The sequence below is a fragment of the Dryas octopetala genome, chromosome 4 (assembly GCF_963921425.1).
Source record: "Dryas octopetala chromosome 4, drDryOcto1.1, whole genome shotgun sequence".
NCBI classification, from domain to species: Eukaryota; Viridiplantae; Streptophyta; class Magnoliopsida; order Rosales; family Rosaceae; genus Dryas; species Dryas octopetala.
In genome coordinates, this window is record NC_141369.1 from 1037144 (window position 1) to 1056704 (window position 19561).

General features: G+C 35.6%; 2 protein-coding genes and 1 long non-coding RNA gene across 4 annotated transcripts; 1 reads left to right on the top strand and 2 right to left on the bottom strand.

The window, feature by feature from the left end:
* The first annotated feature begins 257 nt into the window (after positions 1 to 257).
* On the top strand, positions 258 to 10957 carry LOC147285985 (notchless protein homolog). Its single transcript, XM_086241322.1, has 13 exons — positions 258 to 441; positions 895 to 976; positions 1110 to 1199; positions 1853 to 1978; positions 2800 to 2927; positions 3787 to 3986; positions 4397 to 4460; positions 5825 to 5935; positions 7049 to 7186; positions 8320 to 8462; positions 8542 to 8596; positions 9116 to 9172; positions 10236 to 10957. Exons 1-13 carry the CDS (start codon positions 301 to 303, stop codon positions 10317 to 10319), a joined length of 1419 nt encoding a protein of 472 aa, XP_086097448.1. The 5' UTR covers positions 258 to 300; the 3' UTR covers positions 10320 to 10957.
* Positions 10958 to 11808: 851 nt separating this feature from the next.
* Positions 11809 to 15500, bottom strand: LOC147285986 (uncharacterized). The gene is made up of 4 exons (XR_015122012.1): positions 13378 to 15500; positions 12274 to 12558; positions 12176 to 12239; positions 11809 to 11998 (listed from the first exon to the last, which is right to left on the bottom strand). It is a non-coding gene; the product is annotated as an uncharacterized LOC147285986 (long non-coding RNA).
* A 1401-nt stretch (positions 15501 to 16901) lies between these two features.
* On the bottom strand, positions 16902 to 19105 carry LOC147285987 (Tetratricopeptide repeat (TPR)-like superfamily protein). 2 transcript variants are annotated; one of them, XM_086241963.1, is made up of 2 exons: positions 18756 to 19105; positions 16902 to 18565 (listed from the first exon to the last, which is right to left on the bottom strand). In XM_086241963.1, the coding sequence occupies exons 1-2, from the start codon at positions 19017 to 19019 to the stop codon at positions 17327 to 17329; spliced, it is 1503 nt and encodes a 500-aa protein (XP_086098089.1). In that variant the 5' UTR covers positions 19020 to 19105; the 3' UTR covers positions 16902 to 17326. The 2 variants fall into 2 exon arrangements, with proteins under 2 accessions (XP_086098089.1, XP_086098090.1); XM_086241964.1 differs by having other exon boundaries at positions 16902 to 18570; positions 18756 to 18868.
* Positions 19106 to 19561: the final 456 nt, after the last annotated feature.

The following is a 19561-nucleotide window of genomic DNA, read 5'->3' on the forward strand; positions in this document are numbered from 1 at the left end:
CGCTGGAGGTCCACGTTCGAGTTCTATTTTTTTATTTATGTCCTTTGGTCTTTTCATTTTGGGTTAAATTTATAATTTCAAATTTAAAAGGGAGGAGGTGTGTAAAGAGAGGAAATTGGATGTGCAAATAAGGGTTTAGAGGAAATTTGATGTGCAAATAACAGCGCTTTTAAAATAATAAATGACAAGAATAACCCTCCACGTACACATAACCTCTCTAAAACCCTAAGAAACTCAGACAGACCTTAAAGCCCAAAACCCCTAAAATCTCAATTGCACGGACAAGAAGAAGCAATAACTATGGAGGTGGAAGCGACGGGGAAGAGCGTGATGTGCCTTCTGACGGACCCAGAAGGGACTCCATTAGGAAATTCCATGTACCTTCCTCAAAACACTGGCCCGCAACACCTTCAACAAATCGTCAATCAGCTTCTTAACAATGTATGCTCATTTTTAGTTTTTATTTTTATTTTTATTATTTTTATTTATATATATCTATATATATATTTTTTTTTTCTTACTGCTTTGTTAGTTTGCTCGAAAATTTGGCATGTCAGACACAAGTAGAGTTTCAACATGTGTCAACACTTTGATTTTATATCTGGGTCATTCCCCCATGTTGTAGCTAATGTGTCAACACTTTGTTTCCTAGAAATGTTTTTCTTATTGTCAATGTATGGAATTCACCTAATTAAATTTCATGCACATATACTAACTTTTGATAAATGGTTCCGGTATGAGTCCATATTTTGCCAACTGTAACTGTGCTTGCTAATAGTTCAGTTAATATATTAGGAAGTAGTGATTTGTGACCGTTGTTGTGGATCCTGCTTTATGTGTTGTGTTTTTCCATGCTCATATGAGTAATGATGTCTGCGTTTTGGGTTCGTTCAGGAGGAGAAGCTGCCTTATGCTTTCTATATATCCGATGAGGAACTTCTTGAGTCACTTGGCAAATATTCGGAGAAGAAAAAAAGTTAGTTAAATCATGAAGGAAATATTTTTTAACATTTCAGCAATTGTGTTTATCTTAAACAATTTTGGCAACTGAAAGATTATAGTGGCTACTTTTTTATTTCATACCCTTTTCGTGTGAAAAACCTTGGCAGTTTCTGTGGAGAAGGTACTCAAAATAGTTTATCAACCACAAGCTGTTTTCCGGATTCGTCCTGTTCATCGTTGCTCAGCAACAATTGCTGGTATGAATGCTTCTCTCATATCCTATCCTAAGAGATTGCTTTTTCTTTTCTGTTCCATTTTTTATTTAACAGTAAGGGAAGGATCCGAGGGATATGTGCAGGTAAAACTTGAAATAGTAATAACAAGAACTAAAAATCCGAGGGGTTGACCCTTACTCTTTAAAGTAAGCAAGTAAACTACTTTCATGAACGTCACAACCGATGACCTATAACCTTTATTTATTATCTAAATTTGGTAATTGAAAGACAAGAACAAAGTATGAATGTCCAGGAAGTTGCAAAGGGATTTCCGGACAACCCTGCAATCATACAGATAATCTATCTAGGGTACCACATCCTCACACATTCTTTTGCTCTAACGTATAAATGCATGGAATATAATCGTTCTTTTTCCTATCATAAGAAGAAAAAAAAAAAGCATATAAATGCATGAAAAGGATAAAATTCAGTGATTATTGTTTTTTTTTTTTAAAAAATTGATAAAGCTCTCTGTACCCAATCATTGTTTAGGCTTCAGTGGGGACCCACTTAATTATTTCGTGTGGTCAACCTTTCTCTGGATTGACTCACTAAATGCCAATTTTGTTTAATACTATACAGTTTAGAATTATACTGTTTATCCTTGAGTCCATGGTATTGTCTTGTTACTGCAGGTCACACAGAAGCTGTACTTTCAGTTGCTTTTAGTCCGGATGGTCGACAGCTGGCTAGTGGTTCTGGTGATACCACTGTCCGACTATGGGACCTTAATACTCAGACACCAATGTACACATGTACAGGTTTGGAACCTGAGGTTCATATCACATTCCTAGTCTGTATACCTTTTAAACATTACATCTATGTATGTAGTTTGTACGCTAGAAAATATAATATATAAAATAATAGAAAATTCCTTTACCAAAAGAAAGAAGGAAATTACAGATAATTTGGGTATTTGAGAACATATTTTTCTGGATTACTGTAGTGACTAGAGATAGATACTGCAATTACTTATTTTAATTTTAAGGTTTTGTCACCTAGACTATAGGGGAAATCTTACATCCTATGGTTTTGTCACTCAGACACCAATGTACACATGTACAGGTTTGGATTCTGAGTTTCATTTCACATTCCTGGTCTGTATACCTTTGAAACATTACATCAATGTTTGTAAAAAAAAAAAAAAAGTATAATACAGAATAGAAAATTCCTGTACCAAAAGAAGAAGGAAATTACAGATAATTTGGGTTTTCGAGAACATGTTTTCTGGATTACTGTAGCGACTAGAGATAGATACTGCAATTTATTTTTAATTTAAGATTTTGTCACATAGACTATGGTACAGATGGGAAATCTTACATCCTATGGTTTCTTATGGTAAGCACACACTTATGCTTGCTGTGGTGTGCTGCATCCTAAGTGAGAATAAATTTATTTCATCTTTTTCTTTCTGAACTTTTTTTCCTTTAGTGATTCAAATTTTATTTACTTATATTATAACTTTTTAACTTTGTGTGTTTTTTTTAAAAAAAAAAAAAAAACTTTTAAATTAAGAGGGTAGTCACTCCTCATCTTAATTGTCCTTCTATTATTTGCATAACAGTAGTCATTCTTTGTTCAGGACATAAGAATTGGGTTCTTTGCATTGCATGGTCACCTGATGGTAAGCATCTTGTTAGCGGGAGCAAGGCTGGAGAGCTTCAATGTTGGGATCCACAGACAGGGAAGCCATCAGGCAATCCACTTATTGTAAAGTCTTTATGCTTAAACAATTGATCATTCCTAAAATTCTCAGTTGCTTGTTACGTATTGTAATTAGTTATTTTTGAAGCATATGGGAAGTGGCCTCTTCTACCTTGGAGGATCTGGTCAGATGGGACTCATGGAAGTTTATTATATGCTAAAAAGCTTAACTCACTAGGACATGTGTCTATGTTTGTCTGTGCATGTGTTCAAGTAATGAGTTCGAAATCCCATAAAAATAGCCATGAGTTCCCAATATTTTATTTTTGATAGGTAATAGGTTCCCAATATTATATTGTAACTAATGTAAATTTTGACACCTTTATAACATGAAAGTTAACTTCTTGTAGGTTTCCCAAAAAATTGGGTGTTGATCCCTTTGTTTGTTTTTTTGAATAAATTATATATTTCAAAAATTACTTATTTGAGTTTGCGTAAGTGAAATTTAATATTTGAATAAATGCGTGTGTGTGATTTAGGTAACTCCTCTGGCTTCTCTAGTGAATTTTATTTGCTTTCCTCAAGCATATATGCAGCTGTGTTTGTCTTAAATATGATTGATCAGCAAAAGTGGATTGGGCAACTTTGCTTTTAATTCAAAATCTGTACAAAACTCAAAACTGCCTTTGTTTACAAGTTACAACTTACAAGAATTTTGTTATTTGACAAAGGTAAACATTTTGGTCGTAAGTGCGGTGTCCCATTTAGACTTCATCAAGAATGATGGTCATTATGTGAGAAACAACCGACAAAAAGGAGCGGGTTCCTGAAAAAAACTTTTCCTTGAAATTCCTTAGTTGTCTTACTGTGATATGTGTTCTTGGATATTTGTTTGATGAAATCTTGTTTCATTCATGTGTGTTAGGGCCACAAGAAATGGATTACTGGACTCTCTTGGGAGCCAGCCCACCTGAATGCTCCATGCCGACGCTTTGTAAGTGCTAGCAAAGATGGCGATGCACGCATATGGGACATTACGTTGAGGAAATGCGTTATATGTCTTAGTGGTCACACACTTGCTGTAACTTGTGTAAAATGGGGTGGAGATGGTGTTATATATACAGGGTATACTTTTTCTTAGGTTTTGCAATGATGAAACTTTCGTTAGTTATGTTCAACATGTTTTTGTGAAATATACAAGCAAACTTTTGGGATGATTGCAAGGCTAATTAATTTAAATGCCCCACTTACCTTGACATCCAATTTACACCATGTTCCCATATAGAACATCCTCAAATTGTCTATAATTCTAGACCCTGTCAATAGCCTTCCTTTAAGGCCTATCTACTTAGAAAAAAGAAAAAGAAAAATGATTGGATGAGTCCATTGAAAAGATGATTGAATTTGTTCATTTGAAAAACATTCTCAGGTCAAGATTTTTGAGCAATACTGGTTGCTTTTCTTGTTTGAAATACATTATTGAGTTGAATTTTGCTACAGATTTATAACTAATATCTCTATCTTAACTGTCACAGCTCCCAGGATTGTACTATCAAAGTCTGGGAGACTACACAGGGGAAGCTAATTCGTGAATTGAAGGTAAGTAATACATCTTTAGAGCCATGGCTGGTTAAGTTCCGTTGATTTTTGCATCATTGCTCGTTGCTATTATAAATATGTAATTTTGTTATTGTGATCTCTTTTTTTTTTTCCCTCCTGGTAGTAGATTTGGTGTTCATGTCAATAAAATTCTTTAATATTGTTCTTGTGGTGTGTAGAGAACTTATAAAAGCTTTTAGTTTATATTTTTTAGGAATTAAAATTTTACTTCGTTAGATACTCTTCACCTTCAAGGCTTCAACATCCAACCATGTATTGATCTAGAAAATCGTTGAAGTGTATCATTACTTCTCAGGGTATTTTTGTCTTTGACCATGGCATCTTATGTGTCATTAGACAGTACCCAAAGTAGCACAGTTTAGTGTATAAATTGCAAGTGTTAAATTAAACATGGCAGCTCTACGTACTTTTTCCCTTCAACTTCCTCTCGAATTTTTCCCCCTTATAGAATCTTTGGTAGTTGAATGTAGCGGGATCCTTTTTTGGTAGTTGCTTTTATCTTCTTGCTTAATAACTGACCAAATGCTTGGGGCTGGTGATTGGGTTTTTGTGTTTTCTGTTTCCATACCATTTTATTTTCTCATGAAATTAAGTTATTTCGCTATGCTTCCTGTTGATTTGAGGATGAGTTAATAATGTATTGATAAGCGCCTTTGACTAATTTCTAGTAGTTTTCTTAAGTTTTGCAATAATAATCTATTTCCCTCTCTTCTCTCACACCTTTTTTTTAAATTTTCTTTTTGACTATAATGGTATCAGCAATATTGAATGATTATATTTTGAATGCTAAGTTGCGTTTGCATCACTCTATTTCTCATGAACAAAAAGGCTGCCCTTTCTGGGCTAGCCCTGTATACCCATTAACCCCAATTGGCATGTCTAAATGCTTTGCTGATTTTCTTATATCTTTGAACATGATATTTTTATTTGATTTTTGGCTGTGATAGGAAATCTGTCTGCAGAATTGAATAGATTTTATTGAGTTGTATTGCTGCATTTTGTATGTTTTCTCTGAAAAATTTAAGTTTTTAGACTGTTCAAATTCATGATGTTTGCTTTAATGGTTTCTGAATTACTTATATAAGGAATTGTTGTCTGTATTAACTGTTGTTTGTCTTCTCAACAATAATTAAATTTTCTAATTCTGGATCATGATTTTGAAATTCAATTGTTCTTTTATTTCCTTAAATCACTTTGGTCAGAAAAATGTTTTATCTCTTCTAATTTAACGCCTTGTCTGTGGAATGAGCTTGTGGAAATTCAATTGTTGATGCTGATGCATCTTCTTTATCTATATTTTACATTTTCATAATCTTTGCATCTCTTATATTATATGGTTTTAGGGTCATGGGCATTGGGTTAACTCTCTTGCATTGAGTACTGAATATGTTCTTCGTACTGGAGCTTTTGATCACACCGGCAAGCAATATTCATCTCCAGAGGAAATGAAGAAGGTAATTGTTTACTGTATGGTTTGGTAGTATTAGCCCTTGTAATTTATTCCCTTGTAGGCGCCATTTACTTAGTATCACTCTTTTTATGAAACGATACATTTGATAGTCAAACATCAGACGTCATCATCTTATCAGTAATATGAATTCTGAGGCATGGACATTACATTTTGTTTCGCCATGGTAATTTTTTATAATCAATGCAAGCATGTGTTAGTTTTTGTTGAACCTAATGTAGTCTCTTTGTAATTTATTATAAACATATGACTTTGTCTTGTAATTCTAAATCTCTGGATCATGTCTTTTTGGCTATTATTATTATTTTTTTCAACAATTAAGTTGTGGATATTCTGTATTGTTGTAACTGGTGTTTGGTTTTGATGTAACTCGATCTTCAATCTTACCTTGTTTCATCCAAAATGAATAATCTGGTTGGCTTCTTGCATGAGTGATAAACCAGTGTGAATAGAAAAATATTTTAGATGCAATTTTCACTAGTTTTAAGGAAGCAGGCCTTCCACTTAGGCACTTGCTTAATTGTTTCTTGCACCCCTCCCTTTTTTTTTTTTTTGGCCATGCTCCTCCCCTTTAATAAGTCAAATCTATAAAAGGAATGCCCTGAGGCGTGTCACCCATGTATGCAAAGTAAAAAGAATTAAAAATATGATGAAAATGTTGTCACAGCTGGTTTGTACTTATATTATATTTTCCTTTAAAAACGGTTCCCTTGGATCTCTTGTATTTAAAAAAAATAAAAAAAATTGGGAACTACTAATTCTTGACCATTGACTGAACAATGGTTGAGCTGGAATACCATTGTTGAAGAGGCGGCCATTGTGGCAAATCACTAAGGTTGAATAAAATTTTCTGAAGCTTTTATTTTGCGTGCTTGTATTTCATGGGGTTGCAACACGGCAAGTGTGTGTCATTAAGTTACAGTTAACTGACTAAGAGGAAAATGTCTGCTGATATAATGCTCTTTCTCCACCTCTTTACCCCCCTGTTATTTTATTGTGTGGCAATAATTTATTGGTTCTTTTCAAGAAGTACCTGCAAAACATTTTCCTCTTTTCGCCATGCGAGGAACTAATTATATTTTCACTTACTCACATATAGGCAGCTTTGGAAAGGTATAACAAAATGAAAGGCAATGCCCCTGAAAGATTGGTTTCCGGATCTGATGACTTTACTATGTTCCTTTGGGAACCTTTTGTCAGCAAACACCCCAAAACTCGCATGACAGGTCATCAACAGGTAAAATAATTTTGTAATGCTATGTTTGGTTTTGATTGCAATCAAGTTGTTGATCATTGTTTGGTCGAAGTACAAAATTACTTTACTTTTCCAATTTGTGTTCCTTATCAGTGTGCTTGATATTTAGTTAGCAATTAAAGGTTTCCTACTTTGTATGTTTGGCTTGTTTGATGATAAACCAATTGGTAGTCTTCATGATGTATTATCTTACAGTGATGGAAATGGAAAGTTTATTACTTTCAACCTCAGTCATTCTATGGGCTCGCTTAATTAACAAGCCTTGCTATCCACACTCAAACACCTAACTGGTTTCAGAAAAATTTGTTTCTATAATCGGTCATTTGATGAGAGAGTGGAGGAAGTGGATTTCATTTTGGGACATTAGATGTTTACCTTCTCTTTGGGTTATTTCTTTAAGTATAATTCACCTTAACTCGGGTGTTGTTTGGGGGGGGGGGGGGGGGGGCTTTGATCTAACTGTTATCTAATTTTTTTATGATCTGAATGGATGTTTGATCTTGATGGACATATACCATGTTTCAGACGTTCTTGAACTTATTTTTTAAATTTTAAAATACTGCAAACATACATTATAATGTTTTTAAAATTCAAGCTCGTTTTCCTAAAACAATAGTTAGAATGTTTGGTACATGTTTTCACACTGTTTTCTGTTTTCCATGATTTTAGAACACACATTGTTTTCACAATGAGGAACCAAACAGGTCCTTTTATTTCTCATCACTTTGTGCTGGCACTTAAACAATGTCATGCCAGTCCCCAGAAGGTGGTAGAGTCCATCTGTAACTGTTCAAGTTAACTCAGGTTCAATTATCAACCTGATTTGTATTTCATAGTGGAAATAATCTGCAATATCTAGCTGCCAGTGTAATTTAATGGTATGCATGATGCATCTTCATTGCAGCACCAGCTTTGAATCTAGAACTCTGATTGGTCCTTGCTCTTTGTTGGTACTTATGTTTGTAATAAGAGGATATATAAATATAGAGTTATGATGTTGTTTGTTCTTTATGAGCGTTCATGTTTATGATAAGGTGATATATGAAATATAAAGTCACTAATTTTTCATTATTTAAGCTTTATAATGGAAGTTTGAAAATGTTTCTCCACCACAGCTTGTAAACCACGTCTACTTTTCACCTGATGGGCAATGGATAGCAAGTGCCTCATTTGATAGGTCTGTCAAGTTATGGAATGGTACTACTGGAACATTTGTTGCAGCTTTCCGGGGCCACGTTGGCCCTGTTTACCAGATCAGGTCTGAATTGTTTTGATTGTCTGTTTTTCTATTTGTTTATGTTGTATGCCTAATTGTTACATTGCATATTGTCTCACAGCTGGTCTGCAGACAGCAGGCTACTTTTAAGCGGAAGCAAAGATTCTACTCTCAAGGTAAAACATTTACTGATATTGATTTTTTTATTTATTTTGTGGCGATAATGGCTCCTGACAAAAGTGTTGCCATTGTTTGATTTCACATTACATATAAAACATCATAACATGGTGTAAATGTGGAAAAGAAATCATCAGCAATGAAATGTGATTTCTTCATATTTTTATAATTCTATGTCATGGAAAAGAATTGTCTCAAATCACTAGTGGTTTAAATCTCAGTTCATATGTTAAACTAGATATGGAGTTTCATCTGTATGGTATCCAGATAATTTAAGCTTGTATATCAAGCCAAGTATTGTTTTTTAATGACCTGTTTATGGCATACACAATAAGGGAAACCTTGGTCTTTGTTTTCAATTTTTTATTGAGTTTATTCATCATGTATGAACTCCCAACTTTTGAGCATCTAAATTCAGATTCCTTACAATTGTTTTTTATATTGTGGACCTTGGTTAATGGTGGAATTTTTCGGGATTGTATCCATGACCTATGACTGAAATTTATCTGATCACCTAGGTTTGGGATATCAGGACACGCAAATTAAAACAAGACCTTCCAGGCCATGCCGATGAGGTATGTTTTCTCTTCACTGTTCAAGCAACTGATATGTTACATTTATTAAGCTTGCCTTGTATCATGGATGAAAATATTGGTATTGACACGGAACTATAGGCACTTCAATTTACAGAAATATTAATCGGTGACTGTTGATGGAAATGATATATACTTGCTCAAAAACATGAAAACTTAATGGAACTTTAGCAGATGTTAATAAATCATCGATGCATCTATAACCATTAAACTTCATAAAATAGTGCAAAAATAATTAAATCTGACATAGGATTAATAGAGTTCACACTGGTGACAAGCATGATTTTGAAATTTTAACATCAGATCTCTGTAAACTACGATGTTTAGGTTAAGTGGCCAAACATGATTTTTAAGAAGTAAAGTTATGTTTGTCCTTTTATTGGTTCTCTCAAGTCTGTCTGTGGACAATCCTCAGGAGGTGTATGTGCAAGGTCTAAATTGTAAATGCACTAAACCTAAAAGGGGTGTTTGTGTAATCACTTGACTTGTCCTCATATAAAGCAAGGGCTAAATGATTTATTGAAGTCTACTACTTCTACACAAATGCTTTTAGATATTGCATGAATTAAACTATCCCATGCATACGTGACAAACCTGCACATGTAACTGCTCTTTCTTTACCTATCCTGAATATATATATATTTATTTTTTTTTTAAAAAGGAGAGAGAGAATTAGAGACAAGTTGTGTTACTTCTAGCCTTTGAGGAAATCCAAGTCCTCCAGATTTTCTATATGTCTGATGCCCTTTATTTTTCGTTCCAGTTCTCAAATAAAGATATAATGGTAAATACCACAAAAGTAGGAAGACACCAACAAAATAGATACTTGTATCTAAACTAGAGGTGGAGTCTAACTAAATCAATTAACCCTTACTTTAAGCAATGTTGAGAGAATTTTCAACTCCTAGTTCTACTCAAATGTTTTTGGGTATTGCATGATTTAAACTACCACATGCATATGTGACAAGCTCTAAACATGTAACATATGTCTTCTTTATGTTGACATCTGTTAGCTTATTTTTGAATTTTGATTTTATTTTGGAAGGTTTATGCTGTTGATTGGAGTCCAGATGGTGAGAAGGTAGTTTCTGGGGGTAAGGATAGAGTTTTGAAGTTGTGGATGGGCTAGACTAATCATGGTAGAAGCAAAGTACAGGCAACTAGATGAATGAAATGCCATATGGTGGTGGCATTTGAGCATCGGAGTACTCGGTATAATATAAATTCAAGTATATTGTACGCCTAAAGAGAAATGAACAAGAATCGGAAATTTAAGAATCAGTCACGAGGGTGGTTAACAGGAAAAGCTCCTAAATCAAGTATTAAAGTTTTTGATCCATTGGGGTTTAAGCGTTCTGCAAGCTGTCTGGGGTGGAACAGAAAGGAAGCTGATTTACAAGTCTGGGTGTTAAGTTTATCATTTAGAGTCGTGCTTTTTATTTTTCCTAATCAAATTGTTAATAAATAGGTAGTCAGGAAATGTATCTCTGCAACAGATTCCTGTGTCTTCTGCTATAATGCCGATGTACTTCTCTTTTCTTAGCTTACTTGGAACAGTCTGATTTATGTTTGTCGTGCTGAATGTAAGGCTGCCTTTTCTTGACATGTTTATGCACATGAAAACATAAATGGTTTTGGCCTTCGGCATGAAGGACTTAATATGAGGGACAATGCATCAAAGGGGATGGATTTAACATGATTGTAAAATCAATACTACATTGAAGTAAATCAAACCTTTAGATGTGTTGGTTGGATTAGACAGGTCAATTCGTATCCATTGTGCTAGCAGCGTTGATAAAAACTATGGTTTTTCAGTGAAGTTTGAAGTGGAAACCATTTTCCTCATGATCTCATCTACATTTTGGCAAATATGCTACACGATTCTACTAGAAATTCAGACAAACAAAAAAAGAAAAGAGAAAAGAATTCTAACTAGAAATTAATAGATATATTTACATGTATATATATATATATCAATGTTCATCTAATCATTTGATTAAATAGTCATCATTTCAAGTGTTTATTAAATTACTATGTTCTTTAATCTTTTACATGGATGGCGTTGATAAAAACTATGGTTTTTCAGTGAAGTTTGAAGTGGAAACCATTTTCCTCATGATCTCATCTACATTTTGGCAAATATGCTACACGATTCTACTAGAAATTCAGACAAACAAAAAAAGAAAAGAGAAAAAGAATTCCAACTAGAAATTAATAGATATATTTACATGTATATATATATATCGATGTTCATCTAATCATTTGATTAAATGATCATCATTTCAAGTGTTTACTGAATTACTATGTTATTTAATCTTTTATATGGATGATCTATAGACTTAGAAAATAGACGGCTCAGAATCTCATATCATCGAATTACAAAACGGAATACTCCCACAAGTCATACCTCATTATGCTTAAGGAAATTGTTGAAATCGTTTAATCAACTATTAGGGCCCGTTTGGATTCTTAGATTTGGATTTCAAATCTATGCATTTGAAATCCTTGTATTTAAAATTCTGTTGTTTCCATAAAAAAATTTATTTTCATATATTTGGCAATATAGATAAATATTTAAAATAGACAATTGAACACAAATACAGGTGTAGAGAGTTTATTTGTGTGTATAAGATTGAAGGTTCAAACAATAACAACCACACTTTGTATTTATTTTTTAGAAAATAAACCTTGGAGGTGGTCGCCGATAGTCAGAGGTGGTGGCCGGTGGAGGTAGGAGATGGTCGCCGGTGGCCAGAGGTGGAATCATATGAGTGATGGAATCTCCACAATTCACAATAGCCACAGATGCTGCATTCTCATTATGTTTTTGTTAGAAAAAACCTCATGTGATTGATCATAATATAGAAATATTATAGAAAGAGCAGCGAAAAGTAACAATTAGAAATTTTCTTATCAAACCCATAACCTAGGATGCGATCATATACAAATATGAAATTCAATACATGAACTACGATAAAGGAATACCTGCTTTTGTTCATCAATGGAGCTATGCTTGTTCATGGTGGCTTTCTTCTACATTCGGATTCACCTTTTTGTAACCAATATTCTGTTCCCGGATTCACCTTTTTGTAACCAATATTCTGTTCCCCCTATTCTAGTACTAACTTGAAGCCTTTTAGATTTGAAACATATGGTTGCTTCATGATAATTTCAAAGATTTGGTTAGCAAGGCTTGGCTTCTTGGTGAAGTTGATATTAGGATCAAGCTTGCTACTTTCACTAAGGGTGTTAAGCAATGGAATTCTGCAGTTTTTTGTAACATTGGTCATAGGAAGAAAAGGCTTTTGGCTAGGCTTGGTGGAATTCAGAAAGCCCTTTGTAATTCTGCTAATTCCTTTCTTTTGAAGCTGGAAAAAGAGTTGCAACATATATAAAATTCTCTGTTAGATCAAGAGTAAATCTTCTAGAAGCAAAAATCCAGAGTTAAATGGTTACAAAAAGGTGATAGGAACATCAAGTTTTTTCATATATCTACCCTTATCAAGAGGAGGAAGAACAAGATTGAAGGGCTGCTTGACTCTAATAGCAGTTGGGTTGCTGATAAAATAGGAATCAAGCAAATTGTTGTTAATTAATCATTTCAAAGGTTTGTTTGGCTATGATGTCCCCTCTTCTAGTTGGCCGACTCTCCCTAACTTTGTTTCCTCACATATCTAAGGAAATTGACAGTTTGGAGGTAGATTTTACTATGGCAAATGTTCACTCCAGCTTATTTTCCATTGGTGCTTAGAATGCCGAGTGCTTCTACAATGACTGCAGTCATTGTATGCCTTCAACAAAAAGTTACCATTTCTTGATAGATGGCTCAAGTAAGGGGTAACTCTTGTCAAGAAGTGGTAACTTTTTGTCCAAAAGTGGTAACTTTTTGATGAAGGCAGACAATGACTGCAGTCATTTTAGAATTTCCTCAAAATGTCCCTGGGCCTGGTGGTTTTTCTGCTGGATTGTTTCAACATGCTTGGCAGACTTGTGGCTCTAACAACTTTCATATGGTTTTTACTTGTTCCAATTAGGGTTCCTCGCCTCCAAAAGGTTGCAATCAAAAGATTAGTGAATAGACTCAGGCCCTTGATGCAGAAGCTGACTAGCCCTAATTAAATAAGTTTTATTCCCTGGTAAAAATATTTGTGATAATATCATATAATCACTCAGGAAGTGCTTCATACCTTCAGAAAGTGCAGGGCCAAGAGGAGTTTCATGGCTTGGAAGATCGATTTAGCCAAACCTTATGATCGTTTGAGATGGAGTTTCATCCAGCAAGTTCTTATTGAAGTTGGGATTTCTGGGAAAGTCTTGGAGTTGATTTCTGATGTTAACTATCAGATTATGTTAATGGTGAGCTTACTGACAGTTTCAATCCTATGAGAGGTGTTAGGCAATGGGATCATCTCTCCCCTACATCTTTGATCTTTTTGTGGACAAATTGGCCCATATTATTCAGGAAGTGGTCCATAAGAAAAGGTGGAAGCCTGTTAAGATTGGTAGGAAGAGGGGTCCTGCCATTTCCCACCTCTTTTTTGCTGATGATGTTGTCTTCTTCTATGAGACTTCTAGCAAGCAAGCTATTGTGGTTAAAAAATGTCTTGATCTCTTCCGTGACTGCTCTGGTGAATTGGTGAGCTTTGATAAATCTAGAATCTTTTGTTATCCTAATACCAATCCTTACTTGGCAAAAGAAACTGGTTTCATATGTGGCTCTCCTCATACCTCCAGTTTGGGGAAGTATCTTGGGGTGCCATTGGTTCTTTCTAGAGTTACAAAGCATACTTATAAGGAGATTCTTGAGAAAGTCCAATCCAGATTGGCTGCTTGGAAAATGAAGATCCTTTCTCTAGTTTGCAGGACCACCCTCAAACAGTCAGTTTCTTCAGCCATTCCCATCTATGTAATGCAAATTGTCAAGCTTCCTCTTACTATTTGTGACAAGGTTGACAGGTTGAATGAAGATTTTTTTTTGGGGCTCATCTAATTCTAAGCATAAGACCAATCTGGTCAAGTGGAGTAAGGTGTGTTTACCTAAGGTTAATGGTGGTATGGGCCTTAAAAGGATGAGATGGATGAACCAAACTTTGTTGGAAAAATATGGTTGGAGTCTTCTTCAGCAGGATAGAGGTCCTTGGGCTAATACTTATGCTGCTAAGTATCTAAAAGGTGGAAGTTTAAAATTTTTTAATGTTGACAAGGCTAGTGGTGCTTCTAACACCTGGAAGGGGTATCATGTGGCCTAGAAAGTTGGTAGAGGTTATGACACTCTCATTTGGTTAGATGATTGGTCTGGTTTTGGGGGTTTAAATTGATCATGCTTCTACTGAGGTTCCTGATGATCATCTTCAGGCTTTGGTAAGGGATTTTTGTGATGATAAAGGCTGGAACATCCAAAAATTGAAGAAGTATTTGCCTGATCACATTGTTTCTCATATTTATGCTATTCTTGTTGGTCTGGATGGGGGTTGTGCTGATTGTTTGGTATTGGAAAAGTTCTCCCTCTGGAGTCTTTTCTGTCAAGACTGCTTACTCACTCTTTGGCTTTTTTCCTTTGGTTGCTTTTGTTGGATAAATTGCTTGTTAATCAATAGAGATTTAAAAGGGGTGTGATAGATGATCCCTTATGATCTGTTTGTGGGAGTGTCTTGGAATCTATTGAGCATCTTTGTAGGTAGTGTCTCAAATCTGTTCGAGTATGGGACTTCTCCTGGTATGCCTCCCCAGCTCCTTTCTTTTGCTGGGTTTGAGTTTCAAGATTGGCTTAAAGTAAATATGATCTCTAAATTGAACAATCATTGTGGTTTGGAATGGAGAGCTGCCTTTTGCTTTGGTTGCTGGTTCATTTGGAAGTGGCGGGATAAGGGGGTGTTTGATACTGATTTTTCTGTTCCTAATCCCCTGCCTCCATTGAAATTTATGCCCATAAGTGGTTCATGGCTAATTCTCGCTCTATCAATAAACCTCACAAATCCCAGGTTCAGCTTCGCTGGTCTCCTCCCCTGAGGGTTGGGTCAAGATGAATGTTGATGGGAACAGGTTTGGCACTTAGTGGCTCCATCACTTAGGATCACAGGTTTTGCTGTGAATTTGGGTGATGGGGAAGTTCTGGTAGCTGAATTGTGGGGCATTTTTCATGGTTTAAATATTGCATGGTCTCGGGTTTCAGGAAAGTTGAGGTGGAAATGGACTCCCTTTCTGTTGTTTCCTTGGTGCTTAAGAATGTTAATCAGGTTCATCCTCTGGCAAACCTTAATCTCTACCTGCATACGTTTGTAATCTCTACCTTCACAATTGTATACGTTGAATAAATCAAGAGAACAAATTTGTGAACAAAAATTTCTTTAATATTCAGTAGATAACAATCAATTAACCTCATCCAATCCAAGTTTTGCGCATGAAGAGAAACGAGTGGGAAGACAAAATGGAGCTGCAATCCGACAAGCATGAGAGGCTAGGGAAAGAAAAAATTTGATGAACTAACCCCATATAATTTCCGAATACCAAAAGCAGTGCATTATATGATATAAGAAATTACAGAAACCAGAGAATAGTGTTAACAGATTTTAATACATTCCATATCATCTATGCAGACAGAAATGCTCAAAGTTATTTATGACTAGAGAATGACAATTTTAGAAATATATTCTACTCTAGGACATGAAATTGAACTTACAACAAAAGCAAATCTATAAAACTGAGTCCAACCAGGTATTTACACCTCAACAAATAATTGCAATACATCAAACTGAAACAAAGAATCTAAAATCGTTAAAGAAAAATTTTGCATTACATCAACAAATCCAACAGAAGTTCAATTAAGTGCCATGAATCTCTGTCACTCAGTTCTCTTAAAAAGACCTAGCTGCATAACAATAACAATAGCAAGACAAAACCAGTTACCATGAAACAAATAAAAGTCCAAGTACCATGTAGTTCTATCATTATTTTTATCTCCCCCCAAGAAGACCAATTTAGAAGTCAAACCCACACAGGTGAGATTAAATTGGGACTATATCAGCATCCACAAACTATACCAAATTAGTAATTAGTTAATAGAACAATTACGGCATGCCTCCATGTCCATACACTGGGGAACAGCCTTCATCTCTAACAAACACTGAATATATCTGTACAGGAAAAATGCACTACAAATGTGGCATTAAAAACGATGACTGGCATGCTTAGAGTTAAAGAATAATACATGCTTTTATACCATAGACAGATACAATGTGAACCTGCATGCTTAAATATTTGATACAATATTATCCCTATGACTCAACTCGAAAAGACTTTGTCCCAATCTAATTGCCCACACTTATGTAATCATAAGTGTACATGCACTCTCAAAGAAAACTAGAAGGATCTGATATGCAAACCACATATTAACTATTCACAATCCACAGATTCAAGGCACCCCCAAAACAAAATCCAGACACTTCATGCCAAAAGTTCACATTCCAGGTCATGGCACAATATGTGTGAAAATTGAAATCTTTGTAATACTGCAGTATGAACTTAGCATATGATCTTTATCATTAAAAAGACTACACCATCCTTCATCACACCAAGTTTAGGGTCATTTCTCACTTATTCTACCATTTTTAGCCTATATAAGAAATTGAAGTACAGCTCACAAAACTCCAGCTCAAATTTCGTATAACTTTGGCTAAACAAAAAACTTAAAATTGGTTTTTCTAGAAGGAAGTTCATCAAAATACAACCATTTCACCATTGATGACTTGCTATTATGGAATTATATCTTACAGAAATACATCAATTATTAACACAAAACCAAACACAAGGAACCCCGGTCCAAAAATCAAAATTACATGATTAATCATCATAGAGAAAATAAAAATTCACAATAAAAAATGAAATACCCGAGACCACAATCTGAGCAGTTTGGAACGACCTTGGATCCCAAAGAAGATGGTGAAGAGAATTTTGAGTATATTCCTTATACCACAGTATATGAAATCAGATTTAGCAATACATAATTTTAGAAGACTCCCCAAACTACAGGCCTATAGTTTTGAGAGAGATATATCCAAAACTACAGAGATTCCCATGTATAAGTTAAAGAAGCTGCAAAATCTGTTAAAATCCTAGGGTACTGCTCTATACAGTCAATCAACTCAAGGAAACCCTTTCAAGCAAACTCTCAAGCTCGGAGCTTATTTCAATATTGCCTTCCTTCAATCTCTGACACATCTCGGGAACCAATTTTCCAGAAGCTATGTAAACCTTAAGCAACAAATAATACTCATTAGAACTGAGACAATTTAGACGCTTCAGAATCTTGCAAAAGTTCTCAGCACTTTCAACATCCTTTGCTTCCTCAAAATAACTAAAAAATGCACTTATGGTTTCTGGGGATGGATGCCATTCCTCATCCCTGGATTCTGAAATAGCCGCTTCCAAATGGCCAGCAGCCAAATCCACCTTACAGGCGTTCAAGAAGTAAACAATGAACATTTCCCGAGCCTTGAAGAAAGGCCCTTTAGTCCTCTTAGTAGCCTCCTCAAAAACCAATCCTGCTTCTTCATGCATGTCCTGACTGAGGTAAGCACGTATAGCAACATTTGCTAACCTAATATCATAACTGGAGCAATTGGACTTCCACTCCTCAAAGCATTCTTTGAAGCCCTCAACATCGTTTAGCTTACAAAGAGCCTGAAGTATAATAAGATAGCTCATATTGTTGGTTGCTGGAAAAGATGACTTGAGGGATTCCCATACCCTTTTGACCTCACCTAGATTAGAAGTGCAGCCATAGAGGCTAATCAAGAAATGGTATGGCTGGCGCTGCTTCAAGGGTTTCATCATTTCCTCCGACGTTTTAAGGGCCAGCTCAGCCTTCTCAAAAAGCTGCGCCTTTACATAGATGGAAGCCAGGTTGCTATACGTCGACCAACTACATTTGTCTCCATCTTGCATTTTCATCTCCTCCAGGACTCTTTCTACTCCTTCAATATCGTTCAAAGACGCATAGCTCTGCATCCAGATATTATAAGTAAAGGTGTCGAGGGAGATGTTCCTCTGCTTCATTTCTTGTACTAAGGGAGGCACTTTCTCCGGTCGCTCCTTTCTCATATGTAAGGACATGAGATTGTTAAAAACCAAAGATGACGAAACAAAGTTCAACTCATCCATCTCCTGTAAAAGAGCCAATGCCTTGTCTTCCACTAGTTCCTTGCAATAACAGTTGAAAAGGGCTCCGTAAGTCAATAGATTCTTTGCAGATAGTGGTAGCCCACTGAAGTAACTCTCAGCTTCTTCTATCCCTTTGGCTTTGGAGGTAAGATCCAAACGTACAGCATAGTCAGCTAGAGAGTAATTGATTTTCCTGAACTCCATCCATTCCATTATCTGCGCTAAACCAACCAAGACAAATAAAAAAACAAACGAAATATTGAATTGGGTATAACAAATTAGAGCAATTGAATTTAAAACACCTAAGAATTTATCATACAGCATCACATTTTGAATTATCTATCTAACTGAGAATTTGGGATTACTGATAAAAGTGAAGGAGGGAAGAAGTGGAAATATGTGGAACCTCGAGAGCGTGCTGGAACTGGCGGTACTTGCGGAGCTCCTTGATGCAGCGCTCGAGCTCGTATTTCTTGACCATTTTGCCCTCCATAATGTACTCATTTAACGTCTTTGTCGCGCTCCCTCCCCTGGCTCCCAATGCCGATAACCTCCGGTACAGCCTATCGGGATTTTCAGGCCGTCCTGCCGATACCGCCGTCGACTCCACCGCCGTGCAAAGCTTCCTCACCAGCCCTGTTCCGGACGACATCAAACGGCTAGAGTTCATTTTTGTTTGAGTCGATTCGCGCTGCCTCAAAGCCAAAGGGTTCTGTAACTGGCGTTCGGTGCTTCTGCTAAGGTTTAGGGTTTAAAGTTTACGTTTGTGCTTCAAATGGGCTGGACGGGGTGGAGTCTTTTGCTTCGGTACAAATACAAACTGTGTGCCTCTCTTTAATTTTTAAGGTAAAATTTTAGCAAAAAGCGTCCACTTTTACCCTTTTTATAATTAAGAAGGTGACATTCAAAGTATTATAATTAAGTACTCTTAGTTTACTTAAGTACTAATCAAGGATTTTCCATCATTTTGTCATAACCGTCATTTAAAATTGGTCACGTCACCAATTTGTAGAGGCAAAATCTTATAAAAAGACCACAATTTTTACTCATTGTCTTAGTTGAGAATGCGATATTCAAAGTGTTCCAATTAAGGACTCATAATTTACTTAAGTATCAATCATGGACTTTCTATCAATTCAGTCATAAACACTGTTTAAAATTGGTCACGTGACCAATTTGTGGGAGCAAAAACGTCTTTTTAATCACTGTTAA

What these genes read in the sequence shown, in the direction of transcription:
- LOC147285987 (XM_086241963.1), bottom strand. Translation starts at nt 19,019, where the DNA reads ATGAACTCTAGCCGTTTGATGTCGTCCGGAACAGGGCTGGTGAGGAAG. An exon ending in AGTTCCAGCACGCTCTCGAG is followed by an intron (nt 18,566 to 18,755) that starts GTTCCACATATT and finishes GGTTTAGCGCAG; the next exon opens with ATAATGGAATGGATGGAGTT.
- LOC147285985 (XM_086241322.1), top strand. Translation starts at nt 301, where the DNA reads ATGGAGGTGGAAGCGACGGGGAAGAGCGTGATGTGCCTTCTGACGGAC. An exon ending in CTCCAGAGGAAATGAAGAAG is followed by an intron (nt 5,936 to 7,048) that starts GTAATTGTTTAC and finishes ACTCACATATAG; the next exon opens with GCAGCTTTGGAAAGGTATAA. An exon ending in GCAAAGATTCTACTCTCAAG is followed by an intron (nt 8,597 to 9,115) that starts GTAAAACATTTA and finishes CTGATCACCTAG; the next exon opens with GTTTGGGATATCAGGACACG.